This window comes from Rhinopithecus roxellana, chromosome 6 (genome assembly GCF_007565055.1).
Source record: "Rhinopithecus roxellana isolate Shanxi Qingling chromosome 6, ASM756505v1, whole genome shotgun sequence".
NCBI classification, from domain to species: domain Eukaryota; kingdom Metazoa; phylum Chordata; class Mammalia; order Primates; family Cercopithecidae; genus Rhinopithecus; species Rhinopithecus roxellana.
In genome coordinates, this window is record NC_044554.1 from 82,720,130 (window position 1) to 82,739,347 (window position 19,218).

General features: G+C 46.3%; 1 protein-coding gene across 14 annotated transcripts in view; it reads right to left on the bottom strand.

Annotated features, from left to right (window-relative positions):
* Positions 1 to 19,218, bottom strand: part of TNS3 (tensin 3) — a 310,203-nt gene that overhangs the window by 47,492 nt on the left and 243,493 nt on the right. For all 14 annotated transcript variants that reach the window (XM_030932723.1, XM_030932719.1, XM_010374408.2 and 11 more), the window contains 2 exons: positions 18,277 to 18,391; positions 18,110 to 18,193 (listed from right to left, as the gene is read on the bottom strand). In XM_030932723.1, the coding sequence (XP_030788583.1) occupies positions 18,110 to 18,193; positions 18,277 to 18,391 (199 nt within the window). The remainder of the gene's footprint in view (positions 1 to 18,109; positions 18,194 to 18,276; positions 18,392 to 19,218) is intronic.

Sequence of the window (19,218 nt, forward strand, 5' to 3'; positions counted from 1 at the left end):
GGAGCAGATGCCCAGAAGGCCCACCCTGGGCCCAGGCGCCAGCCCTGCCAGCGCCACCCCCACTGCCTGGCTGATTCTCCCAGGGTCCCACAGAGCCCCAGCCCCAGCTCAGACATTTAGGAGGGAAGGAACAGTGAAGAAACAGACGCCCCTCGGTCCAGAAGCTCTGTTAACATAATCTGAGCAGGTTCTTTCAGTGAATGCATGGGTTTTTGTTTTTTTTCAATGACATGAACTCGTTTAGAAATACTCTCTTTGCTTGCTCCAACTGCAGAAGAGACAACAGTAAATCTCATTTTAGAACCCAGCGCCTGATCCTAACGCTTGCTTTCGGCATTTAGTAGAAACAACTGTGCTGGGTGCTCAGAAGTGCAGCCTTCTGGGCCTCTGGAGGTCCCGCTGCCCGCTGCCCGGGATACCTCAAGGGCCCTGGAAGGGGGGTGGGGGCAGTGACAGCCCTGGAATGGGGCAGACTCACTTTATCAGTTTCAGTAAAGGAATGTGCTGTGCTAGGAAGCAGTCCTGTTCCAGAAAAGCTACACATCTGTAAACCAGGCTTCTGTTAGGTTAGCCCCGAGTGAATCTCAGCAAAGACAAAGCATGACTTTCTTCTGGAAGGACTAGTCCCCTCCAGGCTCAAGGGCTGGGGCGTTTTGTCCCAAAGCCTTGGCGACTTGAGAACTGTCATCAAGTGACAAGGGGACTCCTGGAACAATCAGCCCTCCTCCCAAGTCCTGCCCAGGATTCCTGGCCCAGTGACCCCTGCATCCCACCTCATCACCACCCCCCACCCCCTCCCCACTCCCCTCCCCTGGAGCCCAGAGGATCAAGTTTCAGCAAGGGCAGCTGGATCCGGGCCAGAGGCGCCAGGAGCACAGAAGACACCGGGGGCGCGGGGACTGAGCAGGAAGAAGCGACAAGTCCCAATGTACAGCTTACCTGGCACCCAGGACTCTGGTCAGTCCATGGAAGGGCCTGGGAGGATGTGGGCCAGACAGAGGGAACTCCTTGGGCTGTGTCCCCAGCAGCCCTATGTGGTGAGCAGAATCCTGAGTCCCTGTCCCAGCGGTGGCGTCCCCCCCCAACCCAGGCAAGGCTGTGTGTTCCGGCCTGTCCCAAGGGAGTCGTGCAGGGGGCGGGGCGGCCACCTCCAAAGAGGCCCATTCAGAGGGCTGCCGGGAGAGCTCAGGCCCGGGAAAGAATCCCGGGATTGTTGGGCTGCCGCGGGCTGTCGCGGGCGGCCTGCCCAGTCAGTGCCTCCAGACGGCCCTGGCCCCGCCTTGCTCACTGCTGCGGTTTGCTTCCTTTTCATTTCTTTTGCTTTTTCCTCCCCCAACTTTAATCTCTTGCAGCCTCCCTGCTGAAACCCAACCAGGCTTAGTTTCAGCCTCGGGCCAGCCATCGCCCAAGGCACAAGCGGCAGGACCCGCCCACCATGCCCCCAAACCTGCCCCTCCAAAGTCAAACCCTCATTCCCCTGGGACCCCACACTCACAGCAGAGAAGCTTCCTGCAACCAGCCAGAGAGGAAGTGGAAGCCTGAAGAGTCTCCAACAACAAGGATGTCCCTAGTCAATCCTCTGCCCCCTACCCCAGCAGGAGCCTACACCCTGTCCCTTTCCTCTGGATGGGGCCATCTGCCTCTCATCTTGCCTGGCCACCAGCCTGGAGGGCCTTCATTCCATAAGGCAGCCCAGGGGACACACTGTCACTGCACCGCTCAAACCCTGCAGGTTTTCTTCCCGGTCTCAGTGCGCTACAACACCCTGCCCAGACCCCGTCCTAGAGCCTGATTCTGGATCCCTCAGCCTGTTCCGCCTGGCTGGCACCTACTACAGGCTGTTGGCAGCCTCTACGCATGGTGTCCCCTTTCTTCCGTGTTCTCCTTTGCTCATATTCTTCTCTCATCTAAAAGGCCAAACTCTTAAGCCAACTGGTGAAAAACTCCTATACATTCTACAAAACCCTTTTCAAGTAACCCCACATTTTTTTCAGCATTTGGAACACTATCTCCCTCAGTCAAATCAAAGTGCTCTGTTCCCGTGACCTAAAGTCTGACTATAACTCAGTCCATATGCAGAACACAGGGGTCTGTCATGTCTCTGGGCCTTAGACACACGGTACATTACTCAGGGTTTTCACAAGGGAAGCACAGAACAGACACTCACCCCTGGCTTCTCTTGTCTCATGTGTCTGGCAAAATCCCACTCCTTCTTCAAATGCTAGCGTGACGCCCCTTCCCCTAGAAAGCTCTCCCTGGAAGAGGAGGTCCCCGTTCATCCTGGGCTGCTTCCTTTCTTACAACCCCTGTGCACGCCTGTGCTTCCAGCACAGGTTGCTGCCCAGCCTGAGCCGAGTCATTGGCCAGCCCAGCTCCTGCGTGACCCTGGCACACTCATCAACCTGGTGAAGAGTGGGCAGGTCAATGCCCTACCCCAGGAGGGACATGGCTTGCCTAGGACCCTGGGGGCCACCTCTCCGCACACAGGCCAGGAAGATCCCTGGGACCCTCCTCCCAAAGGTCTGAGTAGGCATTTCCTCCCTGGTTGTTTATGTGCTGCAGGGCAGCAGCTCCTGCAAACGATGCTGTCGGAAATGCCTGACCACCGACGGAGCAGGCTCAGCGGAAGCGGATGAACTGGCCTTTCCCATGCCTGTCACTCCCTAAGCAGAGAGGAAGGCGGCACGGGGCGGCACCAGCATGGGCAGCCAGGCCCAGGAAGGGTGACTGTGACTAGGATGGCACTCCCAAGGGTGGGTCCCATTCCCTCCGTGGAACTGTGGGCTTAGTGACTCGGAGCAAACCCACAGGGATGGGCAGCAGGGAGGAGGAGGCAGGGCATTCTGCTTCTGTGCCCGTGTCACAGCCATGACAGGGACAATGCTGAGTGTGAATCTACAGATTTAAGCACCTTCTGGAGATCTATTTATCTTTCCTCTCTCACTTCTTTCTCCTCAACTGCAGTGCCAGCGACTAAAGTGATTTCAAAGGTGGGCTCCAGGTGGCAGCAAGTCCGCTGAGGAAATAACATTTAAAAATCCTTCCCTGACACTCTGCTGCCCCTACCCAAAGACCCAGACAGAGATCCCCGGGCAATACAGGACCCGGATTGTCCACACGTTGACTCTGCTACAGCCAGGACCACCCACTGCACCTTAGCAAAATCAAGCAGGGGTACAAATCAGACACCTGGAAGAGGACAGCCCACCCCACCAGCCGGCAATGCCCGGTCTCCTCTCAGAAACACAGGTGCTGGTCCCATGCGGCTCCCACTCTGCGGGCTCAGGTCCTTTGCAGGCATGATGCATTCAGCTCCCTGGAGTTGAAAGACTGTCTCTCTCCTTCCACTTACCCATCAGAAAATAAAACAAAGTTTTATCCAGATCCTTCTCTGTGTTAGATGCCAGGAATGTGATGAAGACTCTGCCCTGGAAATGTCCTGAGGCTGAGGGAGGGAGGACGACACCAAATCCCAACCCAGGTTCCACTGGGAAGTCACATCCTTCAAATGCAGGTGAGAGCGAGGCAGCAGAAACAAAAGGATGGAGGGAAGGTGAAGGAGGAAGGCAGAGGAGGAACCGAAGTAGAGAAGGGGCAACGGGAGTTTCCCTTTCAGAGGAAGACACAAACAGACTTGGTTGCCAGAGGGAGGTGAGAAAAGGGGCAGTAAACCAAGGAGAAGGGAGGAGCTGGGGCACCCAGGGAGGACACACGGGAAGGGATGAGCAAGTTTAAAGGTCTTGCAGCCTCCAGAGGGGGCGCGCCCTTCCTGAGACACGACCTGATCAGCTGGATGGAATTCTCCCTTAACCCCCTCCCGCCAGCCCCCACTGCCTGTCCACCAGCCTCATGGGTCCTACAGGGGTGCATCCCATCACCTCTCACATCTCTGCCCCGCCGGACTCTGGGGCGAACCATACATGTGCACACAATAAGCGGAACCCTGGACCAGCCCTACTCCCAGCGATCGGGTGATCTGCAGGTATCTTTGAGGACTGGGCACGTGACCCAGCAAAGAAACTTCGGGTGCTTTATGGGAAAGCTGCTTCAAAGACGGTGCCACTCCTGCAAACTGTGGGTCTCTCTACTGTATGCAAGGCAGTTCCGGAAGGCCTGGGAAGGACAGTCAGGGTGACCCATAGGTTCTGTTTTCAGCAACAGGCTCTGAACCAATAAAACAAAACTAGAGGGATACTAGAATGCCTCCGAGGGACCAGGCACTGCAGACTAAGATCCTCAGCTTTATTTGAACATACTTGTTTGTTCCTGAGAATTACGTGCTGCCCAGCACCCCAGGGCGGGCTCTACTCTGGGGTTCCTGAGACTCAAGTAGAGTGCTCAGTTGGGCGTTGCAGAGAAGGAATTAAAAACAAACACAAAACACAAACCCACCACAACCTCAGCGACACTGGGACTTCACAGTAACCCAATCTCATGCTCCTCTGGAAAAATCAAATTCCAACGAGCTGTTCACACGGTCTCTCTGCCAGGTGACACAGAGACCTGACCTTTGATGCCCATCGCACACTTGGTTGGCCCTGAAGCGTCAGAAAAGTTTACTTTCATTCCAAATGATGGAATTCTCACTTGCCTGGCTTTCAGGATTTTTTTGTAAACTTGTTCATTTGCTGTTTCTCTACATGTGTGCATATACAAGTGCATGGCCTGTAAGAAGTGCTCAGAAAGTGGCAAATGTCTCAATCTAGGCATAGCCATAAATACCTGCACACATGACACACATATGTTCCATATCACATGTCTACATATGTGTGTCACTAAAATGTGATAGAATTTAAACAGATGACAAGGTGGTTCCTGGCCTAAATGGGATGGCCTGGTCAATGCTTCTATGCCGAGGAGGTACACTAATCTGGGGGGCACCTTGGTAACGCCCTCAAAGGCTCTGATGGGGCAGGCCCCGGCCAGTAACAAATGTTGAGAGGCGGACTGCATATTCCATCTTTGGCCCTCTCAGTGACTCAAGACATCTGACCCTTCTGCAAGTCTCACAATCCCAGACCCTTCCAAGTGTGTCAAGAAGAGTGGGTGCGTTTTGGCCAGGAATCACAGCCTGAGGGGACAGTGGCAACAGGTGCTTCAGAGAAAACGCCCAGGCATTTTACCTCTTGATGCCCAATGCTCTTGGGACACCACTGTGAGGCAGGCTGCTGTCTAGAGGGGATGGAGCTGCGGGGAGGTGGATTACAAGGTGAGGGCCTTCAGAGGAAAGTAAAAATGCAAGGGGTACCAGGTAAATGCTTCCAGTAGGGAAACATCCTTGCATATTTTATATGCTGGGCCTTCATAAGCATTTTCTTCCAAGCCATTCCCAGTTCTAAGAGGCATCCTGCTGGGCTGAACTACCTTTTCCTGTTCAGAGCAGCAAGGAGGAGACAAGCCCAGGCCCAGGCCCTAGTTTTGGATTCCGGATTCCATACCAGCCACAGGATGCTTCGGAAGGGACCCCAGACCGAGAGCTGCCCCAAGGCCAGGACCGCCTCCCTTCCTCAATCTTGGGATGGAGCACAACTCTCATAGACAATGGGGCTCAGAAAATGCTTCAATAAGGAAGTGCATTTTGAATTTAAAAAATGAAATTTTAAGATAAATTTGTGTAACACTACCATATTCATAGGCTGAAATCTTCATTTTTAAGAGACTGCCCCAACACCATGCATGGCACACATATTCTTATTTTACTTAGATTTAAAAGATGCTTTCAGAGGTTATGCAAACTGTTCCAGATCACAGAGCTACAGAGGGGCAGGACCAGAGCCACATCTGTCACCAAGCCCCAGGGCCAGCATCAAATCCTGTTGGCAGCACTTCAGAATAACTTCTACATGCTGAGGGTCAAGAACAGTCCACCAGGAGAGGAGGAGGTAATGGAATGAGCTGATAGATAAATTTAGAAAAGCAAAGATTCCTCTAAACCCAAAGTGAGCAAACAAGAGAACATTCAGCATTAGAGAAGTCTGCAGGCTGACATGGGGACGCTTCCAAGCTGGCCTGCTCCATGGATGAGGTATCAGCACATAAAGCCAACACCTTTTGTTTTTTTTTTTTAAGCTTCATCACCCTCAAATGAATTCACGTTCTCATCTCAAAAGACCCCTAAAGGCACATTCACAGGCCAGCACTTTAGGCTGACCTCCACGAACCCAGCATTGAGGTTTACTTTTAAATATGATTTAGAAGCAGTCAACTTTTCTTTTTCATGTTGTTCATCTGGGGCAGGGGTTGGAGGAGGCTGCGATGTTTGCTAATTTACGCCAGTTATTTGGGGTCACCATGCACCAGTGTGCATTCTTTGGCACAAATCGGAATGCAGAGTACATCACAGGCGTGTATTCAGGCATGTCTATCCCTATGCACACTTACATATGCCTACGTACCTCAATATAAACCCATGGAGAAATCCAAATAGGAATGCATGTACTTTTGAGGCCCCAGAAAATCCAAAGTAAACAAGGGCCTCTATAAATGTCACACATATTCACATATTCACATTCAGTACATGCCTTTGTCTCTATTACAAACATTCTCATTAAGAGATCATAAAAATTCAACAGAAAAGGGAGTTGAGTACAGGAAAGAAAGAAGGAAGATTGGTAGAAGCATTGTATCATCTGTCAAGTTTTGAAGGATGACAGCTTTTTTAATCAAAATAAAGCATTGTGTCAAAATAATCTCTCTGTCTCTGTCTCCCTCTTGCCCTCTTCTCATGCTGTCTCTCTCTATCAAACCCTGGGGCTCTGAAAATATTTCAATAAGAAAGTGCATTTTGAATCTAAAAACCAAGTTTTAAGACAAATTTTTGTTATATTACCATATTCATAGGCTGAAATCTTCATTTTTAAGAGACTGCCCCCAATACCACACATGGCACACACATTCTTATTTTGCTTAGATTTAAATGATGCTTCCAGAGGTTATGCAAACTGCTCAAGATCACAGAGCTACAGAGGGGAAGGACCAGTGCCACTGGTACTGCCCTTTTCTTCCTCCCTGTGGCAAACATCATCACCCTTTGAAACCTACCAAATCCAGGAAGTCCGCACAGCACCAACTAAACCCTGGTGTCCTCTCTTGTTAACCAATGAGGACCACTTGGCATGTTCCCACTCCTGATCAGTCTCATGCACTTGCACTTGGATGGAGGCAATCCTCCCAGCCCTTTACAAAGCCTCCAATCGACAGCAGAGAAGAGGCTGCATGCTTGGAAGCCAGGCCCCTAAAATGCCTACACCCTACTCTCCAGAAGAACTGAACACAAAATAGAAGTTGCAAAATATATAAGGGCATCCATCCTCTTGAAGTAAACGAACATTAACTGCTAATCATTTTCATTGAAGCCGAAAGTCCTCAAACCCCCTCTGACTACCACTTGTAAAGCTGTTATAAGATGAAGATGCTCTGGAACTACTTAGGGGCGACGGTCTCATGACTCCGTGAATCTGCTGAATGCCAGCGCGATGTTCACCTTCAAATGGCTGCTTATACGTTATGTGTTTATATTTTAAAAGGACCATGAAATAGTTTGGAAGCTGAGATGTATCAGAACCACAGCTTTTTTTTTTTTTTTTTTGACAGAGTCTCGCTCTGTCATCAGGCTGGAGTACAGTGGTGCAATCTTGGCTCACTGCAACCTCCGCCTCCTGGGTTCAAGTGATTCTCCTGCCTTAGCCTCCCGAGTAGCTGGGACTACAGGCGTGGACCACCAGGCACAGCTAATTTTTGTATTTTTAATAGAGATGGGGTTTTACCATGTTGGCCAGGATGGTCTCGATCTCTTGACCTCATGATCTGCCCGCCTTGGCCTCCCAAAGTGCTGGGATTACACGCAAGAGCCACTGCGCCCGGCCAGAACCACAACTTTTTAAAGGAAACCTTTACTCATGTCTTTTTTATTCATTTGTTTTGAAAATATCATCAAGGTTAAGGATCAGCTAAGAAACAGAATAACTTACATCTTACATTTCATAATTTTATATATTTTTGCTTATATGGGAAACTGAGCTTAAATGACTCCTTTTGTTACATTTTTACAAATATTTTTGTTTTCAAGAAAAGCATTTCCATTTGAGGCTCCCATGTGGAATTTCTGAGAAGCCTAAGGATACTGTCCTCCAACACATGGTTCCTGAGGCATAATGTGGCCATGTGGGCAATGCATTCAACAGACGGACCATGGCAAGGGCTGCCACTCATGCTCCCGCTTGAGGGCCCCAGATGAAGTCTGGTTGGACCCGTCTTCATGAAGCTGGAGGCATTACATCAGTGCCTACAGCTGCTCTGCCATCTCCCGCCCCATCCCCAGTCCTTCACACTATCACAACCTCTTTTAAATGACAATACATCCCTAGGAGAATTAAACAGTATTTAAATTCATATTTAAGTATGCATAATGTGAGTAGATACTGAAATACCCATTAGTTTCCTGGAGTAGCTGCTGCCATTTAAAACAAATTAAAACGAGCACACTGGACACAAGCACATCTCTGGGAAAAGCAGGGTTCCTGGGGCTCAGCCACCCAGGGCCAAGTGCCCAGGGGCCTTCTCTGTCCTGACTCATGCTCTGAACCCAGACTTACAGTTGTCACTGGTCTCCTCAGTTCAGGAAACTGCTCTTCTTGTGGATGCTCTGTTCTCCTAACAGCATCAGTGTCCACTATTTGCTGAATGTTGTTCAGGTCTGGGTCAGGTGCCAGAGCTACGTGTTCTGGTCCAGTCTTCTCAAGAACCACGTGCAGGAGGAATGACTACTGTTGTATAGGACATGAAACTAGGGCTTAGAGAGGTCCCTAGAATTGCCTGAGCTCACCCAGATAGGAAGTCTCAGAGCCACAATGTGTTTGCATCCAGCATTTGATCAGAGAGAGAAGAAATGTCAGCAGAGGACCCACCAGACACCACTCTTCCGTGTCCTTCTAGGCCTCCCTGTCTGCTGAGAGGTGCTTCGGACAGCAGTTTCCAACAGATGGATGTTGTTATCACAGAGCTTACTTGAGCCTGGCCATGGGACTAGAATCCAAATGCTGAATGCTGAAAATCTTTCAAAATACTTGAATGTCAAAATGCAGAAAGATCTCTTTGGTCACTTTAGGCTCTGTTCTTCACGACTAGTTAGCTAACATCAAGCAGACTGAAAAAAAAAAAAGGCAGTGAATTTCTACTGTTTGGTGTGTGAGGGAATCTTGGGGCCGATGGAGGGGTTGATTCATAACATTTGCTAAATCCTGTGATGCAAACAATCCCGCCCTGGCAGATCCCAAGCTGCCAATGTGCTGTCAGCTGGCTCACAAAATTCCTCACACTTCAGCAATCAGCTCTCGGCACCAGCAGGCTCTGGCAAACCCCGGCTTTGAGTGTCCATCCCCCTTGGCTCCTGTTAGTCACATTGTTTAGAAAAGGCTCCTTTCATTCACGCATCTATTAATAAATCTAGAGATGCTTTGGTTTACTTTTTGTGTATTCTGTTTATTGTTTATTGAAGAATCACTTGTTTGTGGGAAGGGTGGGTGAAGGATGCCAGTGGCAGAGGCTGGCCCCAGCCGGCTCCCAGGTCACTTGGCACGGAAGCCTTACGGCTAAACTAAGTGCCCATTAATACCCCATTTTCCATGATGTGATTATTACGCATTGCATGCCTGTATCAAAACATCTCATGTGCTCCATAAACACCTATACTATGTACCCATAAAAATAAAAAATAAAAATAAAAAAAAAAAAACTAAGTGCCCAAAGGACCTGGAGAGAAACACAGAGAAGCGTGCAGGCTGCATTTGGTTACCCTACCGGGTTACAGATATCCTATCTGGATGCAGATGGGTCTATCTTGTGACAGACTCTCCTTGACCAAACCTTAGTCAGGCTCTTCCAAGCCCTCTTCTCCACTAGGCCTCAGCATTGGCCTTCCACGTCCAACCGTGGCAAGCTCAGTTCCAGCAAGAATCCTGCTTTTCATCCCCCACGTTTGATATCTAATCACCCTTGATATGTCATCAAGCTCCTCATCCCTCGCCTTTTGTGTCTACGTCCCTGGCCCACCTGTAGCAGAAACCGTCTTAGGCCAGTTTAGCAAGAACCGCCCCCCACCCCCCCACCCTTGATGTCCCTTCTTAGTGACTTTCCATCCACCAGATCCTTTTGCTCTATTCCTTGGCCATAAATCTCCAGCTGTCTTTGCTGCATTTGTGGCTGAGCCCAGCACTTTCTCCTATTGCAATAGTCCTGAATAAAATCTGACCTTACAGCCTTTAACTAACTGGGCTGTGTCTCTTGGACACCTGTCCTGGTGGTTGTCTGGAAAAGAACCTAACACATGGCGGCTTATGCTGACTAAGGCTTATGCTGACTAAGGAAGAATCAAGTTACATTTTAGTAATGTGATGTACAGAGGAATTTTATAGAGATAGTGTTATACTAACTGCATACTAACAAGAAGCCAGAACCCAATTTAAACAATAATGACAAAAGCAATAAAATCAGAAAGAGCAGTCAGGCTCCAATTCCACTGTGTTAAGGTCAGCTGATTGCACCACCTGAATGCTACACAAATGTTCTGATTTCCTCCTATCTCTTCTGAAACCATGTGGTCTGTTCCACCCCACTGTCTACCCCACCATGTTCTTCATGCAGTAGCCACAGTGATTTGTGAAAATGCAAATCTGAACAGTCACCTCCCCATCTTGAGGTTCAGTAATGACCTCAAATTGCATGAGGATGCCACACCACCACCTTCTGGGAACTACAGAGAAGGGCTCCTGGCCTGGCTCCGCCTTCCCAACCTCTTACTCCACCACTCTTCTGCCAATCTCCTATTGCCTTTTTGGCTACTCCATTCCCCTTCTACTTTTGCCCCTCCCAAAAATTAGCAGCCATGAATCTGTTCTCTGTATCTACAAGTTTGCCACGTAAAAAGGGTGACATATATGGAATCATACACTATATAGACTTCAGGTTTTGACTTTTCTCACTCAACCTAATGTTCTAGCGACCCATCCCGGTTGTTGTGTGTATGAATAATTCACTTATTTTTATTGCGGAGAAGTGTTCCATGGTATTAATGTACTACAATTTGTTTAACCACTGGCCTGTTTGAGGACACCTACTTTGTTTCCAGTTTGGGGCTATTAAAAAGTTTCTGTATAGGTTTTATGTGAACATAAGTCTATTTCTCTGGGGTAAATGCCCAGGAACGCAATCACTGAGTCACATGGCAGATGCAGGTTTTTTGTTTTTAAGAAACTGCCAACATTGTTTTCCACAGCAGCTGTACCATTTTAACAATCCCTCCAGCAATGTATAAGGGGTCTAGTTTTTCCACATGCTCACCAGTATTGAATGTTGTCACTGTTTTTTATTTTAGCCACTCTGATAGGTGTGATTTAAATTTATATTTTGCTAATGGCTAATGATGTTGAGCACCTTTTCATGTGCTCATATACCACCTCTATGTCCTCTTCAGTGACACGTCCCTTCCCTTCTTTCGGCCATTTTCTATTTTTGTTTTCCCCCTACTGAAGAAAAATCAATTTACGTAATTTAGTCAGTGACCTTTTTTTTTTATTTCAACTTTTATTTTAAATTCAGGGAATACTGAATTTGCTTAGGACAATGGCCTACAGCTGCATCCGTGTTGTTGCAAAGGACATGATTTGGTTCTTTTTTGTGGCTGTGGAGTATTTTGATGGTGTATATGTCCCACATTTCCTTTATCCAATCCACTATTGATGGGCACCTAGGTTGAGTTCATGTCTTTGCTATTGTGAATTGTGCTGTGATAAACATACAAGTGCATGCGTCTTTTTGGTAGAATGATTTGTTTTATTTTGGGTATATACCCAGTAACGGGACAGCTGGGTCAAATGGCAGCTTCTGTTTTCAGTTCTTTGAGAAATCTTTAAACTACTTTCCACAGTGGCTTAACTAATTCACATTCCCTCCAACAGTGTATACATGTTCCTTTCCTCTGCGGCCTTGCCAGCATCTGTTGTTTTTTTGACTTTTTAATAATAGTTTGGCTCATTTTCCAAGAGAATTGTTTGTTCTTTACTGCTGAGTATTGACAGATTATATACATTCTAGATGATATTCTTTTTTTTGGACATAGGGTGTGCAAACGTTTTCTCCTACTCTGCAGTTTGTCTTTTTTATCCTCTTCACAGATTCTTTCCATAGCAAAAATGTTTAATTTTTTATAAAGTCTAATTTATCAACTTTTCCTTTTATGGTTCATGCTTTTGTTGTAACCTTGTAACTCTTTGCCTAGTGATCCCAAAGATTTTCTCCCATTTTAAAAAATACTATGTTTTACAATTTACATTTAAGTCCATCATCCATTTTAAGTTAACTTTTGTATAAAGTGTGAGCCTTTGGTAGCTATTCATTGTTTTGCCTATGGGTGCCCAAGTGCTCCTGCATCATTTGTTGAAAGGCTGACCTTCCCCCACTCGCTTCTGTACCTTTGTCAAAAAAATCAGCTTGGCTTATCTGTGTAGGCCTGTTTCTGAGTTCTCTACTCTGTTTCATGAACCTAAGTGTCTGTTCCTCCATCCACACCACAGTCTTGATGACTGTAGCTACTAAGTCTTGAAATTAGGTAACCTTATTCCTTCCACTTAATTCTTTCTCAAAATTGTTTAGGCTATTCTGGTTCCTTAGCCTTTCCACACATTTTAGAATTATGTTGTCTATATCTACAAAAAAAATCTTGCTGAGATTTTGACGGGAATTGTGGTAAAACTGTCTGTCAATCTGGAAAGAAGTGACAGCTGTACTAGGTTTCATTTTCCATCCATGAAAAAAATTATGTCTCCCCACTTATTGAGATATTCTGTGGTTTCCTTCATCAGCACTGTGCAGTTTTCAGCACACAAGTCTTGTGCATGGTTTGTTAGGTTTACATCTAACCATTTAATTTTTTGAGCTATTATAAGTGGCATATATATATATACACACACATGTATACATACAAGCTCATATGCCACCACTGTCCTCCTCATATATGTATATGTGTATATATACATAAGTATATATGTATATGTGTATATATACATAAGTATATATGTATATGTGTATATATACATAAGTATATATGTATATGTGTATATATACATACATATACACATGCGCACATACACACATGTATACATACGTATGTGCACACACATGTATATATACGCATACATATGAGCACACATGCATATACACGCACACACATGCACACCTACACATACACGTGTGCATTCATGTGCACGCATATGTGCATGCATACACATGTGTGCATGTGCATATGTGCATGCATGCACACATGTAGACATACAAACGTGCATATATACACATATACATACATATATGCATGTGCATATATACACGCATATACACATGCATATACATATGTGCATATATACATACATATGTGTGCGTGTGTGTGTGTGTGTATATATATATATATATTTTTTTGAGACAGAGTGCAGCTCATTGCCAGGCTGGAATGCAGTGGTGCAATCATGGCTCACTGCAACCTCCACCTCCTGGGTTCAAGTGATTCTCGTGCCTCAGCCTCCCGAACAGCTGGGATTATAGGCATGCACTGCCACGCCCAGCTAATTTTTGTATTTTCAGTAGAGACAGAGTTTCACCATGTTGGCCAGGATAGTCTAGATCTCTTGACCTCATGATCTGCCCACCTCTGCCTCCCAAAGTGCTGGGATTACAGGCCTGAGCTACCCCACCGGGTCTTGACTTATATTTTTAATTTCAGCTTCTACAGGTGCATTGCTAGCATACTGAAATACAATTGGTTTTTGTATGCTGAACTAGACTCCTGCAAACTGGCTGAATTTGTTCTAGCAGTTTCACTTTTTGTTGTTGTTTTGTTGCTCCCTAGGAATTTCTTTTCTTTTTTTTGAGACAGAGTCTTGCACCGTCGCCCAGGCTGGAATGCTGTGGCGCAATCTCGGCTCACTGCAAGCTCCGCCTCTTCCCTGGGATTTTCTTTTGGACAATCATGTCACCAGCAAACTCAAGATTCCCTGGGGCTTTCTACGTAGATGATCATGTCAACAGTAAAAAGGGACAGTTTTATTTCTTTCCTCTCATCTGTTGTCTTTATTTTCCTTTTCTTGTATTATGTCTCTGTAGAACTTCCAGAACCATGTTGAAAAAGAGTGCTGTAAGCTGTGGGCCTTTTTAGATGCTTTTTATAAGGGTGAAGGAGTTCCTGTCTTCTATTTTGCTGGAAGTTTTGAGTCATGAATGATGTGAATTTTGCCAAACTCTTTTTATTGCTTTTTTGGATTGATTGATACAGTTGTGAGCTTTTTCTTTAGCCTGTTAGTATAGTGTATTACATGAATGAATTTTCAAATACTAAACCAGACTTACATCTCAGAATATGTCCCACTTGGCTACCCTGTGTCATTCTTTTTGCATATTGTTGTGTTCTATTTGTTTATGTTTTGTTAAGGAGTTTTGTGTTTGAATCTGTGAAGGATATTGGTCTGTAGTTTTCCTTTTTTGCTCTTTTTGTCTGGTTTTAGTATCAGGGTAATACTAGCATCACAAAATGAATTAGGACATGTGCCCTCCTCTTCTGTTTTCTGGAAGGTATTGTGTAAAATTAGCATTAATTCTTCTTTACAGTTTTGGTAGAACTATCCAGTGAAAAGTGAAGATTTCTTTTTTGGGAGATTATAAATTACTAGCTCAATTTCCTTATAGTTATAGGGCATTCAAGTAGTCTATTTCATATTGGGTGAGTTGTGATAGTTTGTGCTCATTGAGGAACTGGTCAATTTCACCTAAGTTATAAAATGCATGCATGTAGAGTAGTGTGTGTATTTCTTCATTATTCTTTTGGTGTCTGCAGGGTCTTTAGTGATGGTGCCTGTTTCCTTCCTAACGATAGCAATCTATGTCTTACATTTTTCTGTTAGTCTTGTTAGAGGTTTGTCAAATTTATTCATCTTTTCAAAGAACCAGCTCTTTCATTTCTCTATTACTTATCTGTATCTTTTTTTAAATTTCTGCTTAGATTTTTAATATCTCCTTCCTTCTGCTTGTCTTGGGTTTACTTTGTTCTCCTTTTTCTAGGTTATGGAGGTAACAGCATAAACTATTCATTTCAGAATTTTCTTCTTTCCCAAGAAAATGTGTATGAAAATTTCTGATAAGTTTTCCTCTCGGTGCTGCTGTATTAAAGCAGTGGATAAAGCCATGTCTCACAATTTTTGGTATTTTATCCTCATTTTCATTCAGTTCAGTATGTTTTTGGATTTCCCTCGAGACCTCCTCTTTGACGCATAGATTATTTGTAAGTGTGCTTTTTAGTTTCCAAGTGTTGAAGATGTTCCTGTTGTTCTTCTGTTACTGATTTCCAGTGAGTCCATTGTGGTTGGAGAACATGCTCTGTATGGTTCAGTTACTTTCAGTCCTCTGAAGATTGTTTCCTGGCCCATAAATACCATAAATAAGGCCTACCGGGTCCCTTGGCCCTGAGGTCCAGGGCTAGCTGACCTTCTCCCCATCTTTCAGAGCTTTCTTACAGTTGTCTTATACTTACTCTCCAAGGTTTTAAGTTGTACTTAGCAGGAGAAATAGAGAAAAGTATGTGTAATTCACCCTCCAGGAAGTGAAGCCTCTCCCTCATGGTACTTTAAAGCAAATACTGTCATTCATACGCACATCAGTCTCTAAGCCTAAATGATACACAGTTAAGCATCACTGCAGGTGCCTAAAGCTTACTCTTTCAAAACTGCACAGTGGCTGCGAATGGCAGGTACTATGGTCTGCATTTTTAGATAAGGAGGTGGAGGTGCCTGGAGGTTACCTAAATGTACGAATTACATGGTTATTCCATGACTCTGAGACTTTCCATGTGCTTTTTCAGTTGTGACGCTAGGTCACATCTAGGTTAGACAAGACAAAGTGAAACACTAGCCCTGTATAATCTGCCCATGGCTGTGGAGTGGGCTGACAGAGCTGAAACTCTGACTTTGCCACTTACTAGCTACTCAACTTCTTCACGTCAATTTCCTTGCCTGTAAAACGAGGGTAACAGTAACAGTGACCCACAGAATGCGACCGCGACATGGAAGGAAATCATTCTGTAAAGATCGGGAGACACATTCGGTACGGGCAAGCTACCTCTGTTATTACTGTGCTCTCAGAGGAGTCTCACAACTCCACTTGACTTTGCAGAGCAGGTGGGGCCTCCAGGCAAGGGCACTGGCTCATCACGCTGTCTGATGAAAGCGTCCGCTAAGTCAGCATTGTGTTATCTTTGTGCTCCTTGTGGGTTAATGTGAAGCTGACCCTCCCTGGGGACTGTTGAAATAAAACTCTAGAAGGCTCCCATGAACATTCTTATCATGTCTCCTTTTTATATTTAAAGGCAAAGGCCTGACTTCTTCCATGTGAATATTTATATGCAGATAGTACTCAGGACAAGTTGGAGCCACCAGAATCTAACACATGCTGGTGTGCAGACCCATCGTCATCCACACATGGTGTAACGCTCATTCACACACAGGACACGGAGCCCATCTCCAGGCTGGGACAACTGGGCCATCATAAGACAGCCAGGTCACTGGGTATCCCACGCTGAGTACCCAGGCTTCCTGCAGCATCCTAGACCCTTCTGGAGTTTAGACCGGCTCAACATTCTCTGATGCTCCATACAGTGATCTTACAGGCCTTCCTCAGGAGCTGTTAATGAGTGTGCAGGCTGTTTCTAGTATTTTCTTTCCTCAGACTTATTACCCGCCTTCCACTGCTTGTCATCTACCTATTTCAAATGAACTCGGCTTTGGTGTTGCAGGAGAAGACAGGATTCCAGGCCAGAGGGCTAGATGCCATGCCAAACCCACTGAACACTTTCAAGCTAGGAGCCAAGTACAGTCACCTCCATGAGGAGAAGGGGCTACATGGGGTGGAAGGGACATCCCTCTCTCTGCATCTGTTGAAGTGATAAAAAATATAGAACAGACGCAAGGCTACCTATGTGCGAGTCCATCATGCTAATGCATATTGGAACATACACACTTCTCACGTAATGCTCATATAATGTGTATCTTAAAATGCAGCTTATTTTAAATTTCAGTCGCACTTATCGAGAAATACAGGCAGTTTAACTGCTATATACTACATATGAAGAGAGCCATTTATGGTCCTGTAACCATAAAGGGAATTTTAGGAGAAGGATGTCTTTCTATTATATCGTCCACAGGCTTGGTTTACTCTGGAGAAAGGGAGAGAAAGGGAGAATGGAGCTAGCTGTCATGATTATAATACTTCTGGGTAAGGGGCAGACGAAAACACAAGTTAATCAAAGTCTCTCATTCTCAGATAATGTGCCTAATAACTATTAACAGCGTCCTTCACCAGGGCAGAAAAGCAGCAGCGTAACGAAACTCCCAGAGAAGAGTGATTTTGAAATATGCACGAGCTTTTGGTTTGTATTCTCTCTCCACCTGCCCGAGCTCGGCCTTGTCCTGGACTCTCAGGCAAGTCCTCAAGACCACCCAGAAGTGCGCAGTAACTCGACCTAAACACCGCCTGCTAACACTCCTTCGCCTGAGTCAGCTGTGCAGACAGACGGACGTGATCAGACCATGGATAGAGCCCCTGAGCTCCTGCACAGATCCAGGGACAGTGATTAGGCATCCAATAATAACAGACAGGAGGGGCCACAAGGCACGCATGAGAAGGCAGCTGGGGTGGCAGAGCTAGGGGCACCCGTGTGGCACGATTTCCACAGAGAACGTAAAGTGTGAGGTGGGCATTCTAGTTTCTTCAAAAGCACCAATGCTAAGCTGCTGACGGGCACCATTCACAGTCCCATCAATTGTGTATGAAGGGGCTGAACAGGAGGGTTCCCCACAGGATGCCAGGCAGCGACGCAAGGCCAGGTTGCCACCACACAGTGGATTTCACAGCCACATCCCTGCATCTTCCCCAGCAAAATCTGTCCTCACCCAAGGCTTCTGAGATATGACACAAACGGAAATATTTCTGCATAAGAGTTCTTCTCTGTAAAAACGGTGACCCTGCGACGCGACACCTGAGCTGCCACGCTCCTGTGACTCGCGGGTGGATTTCTTACCACGTCCTCCTTTGTGCTGACTGGCCGGGCTGCTCAGTGGGGGCTCAGGTGGGCTGAATGGAGGATAGCGCGGGGCTGTTTTCACTGGAAAAGAAAGCAGAGCAAGGGGCTGTTGTCACCCTCCTTTGGCATGGAGCAGCATGCAGCTAGTGTTACTTTGCTCTTACCGTATGGTGTCCCTGGAGACACAGGAAATGCTGGAGTTGAACACATGGACTCCTTGCTACTTAAAATTCTGCCATCGATCATATCGAGGTCTGGGGGATAGCCAGGGGTCATGGTCTGAAATTGGCACAGGGAGCAGAATGTGAGAACAGGGAGTCAAGTGAAGGCCCCTCCAAACAGTTGTGGCTCCCCCAGGCTGACCCACTGAGCGAATCCCTCCACTGACAGTAGGACAAGGAGGCTGAGGACTGGATCCACGGCACAAAACCAGCCCGCCTCTCCCAGCCATGGAAAACTGGAGAACACTTTCATGTTCAACAGTAAAGGAAATGGAAGGTATCTTATGACCCATCCTTCTAATACAATATACAGCTAATAAGTGAAGTAGACAGAGTTTGTAGTGGTACAGGTAAATGAGTGTCTCAATATTAAGAAAAAAAGCTGGATAAAACAGTCCTTAACCGTGGCATTAATACAGTCACCGATGCATAAAAACACATAGTATTTTAAATACATAGCATAGAAAAAAGGCCGGGCAGAAATATTCTAAATATTAATAGTGGTTTCGTTTGTGAGTCAAGACTAGGTATAACTTTTTTTTTCTAGTTTATTCTGTAGTTTCCAATCCTGCCAACTTGAAAAGAAATCCTACCCATCTCTAAAAAGATTTGGATACACCGACCCGCTTTACTTCCATTCTGACTAGAAGCCTTACCTAGGCCTCTTGGAAGAGCACGAAGCTCTCATCTGTGGCCCTCACCTGTGGATCACCTGCTAGGAAGGTCTCGGAGGGAGGACTGAGGGCCCTGTGTGATGATCCTGAAGGAAGGCTGTGTGTGCCACTGGCTGCTGCTGTCGGACTATGGAGAACAGCTAAGGACAGACCTATAAGAGCCCTACCTCAAACTCACACAACCCACCCACAGGCTGTGCTCCTCGTGCCC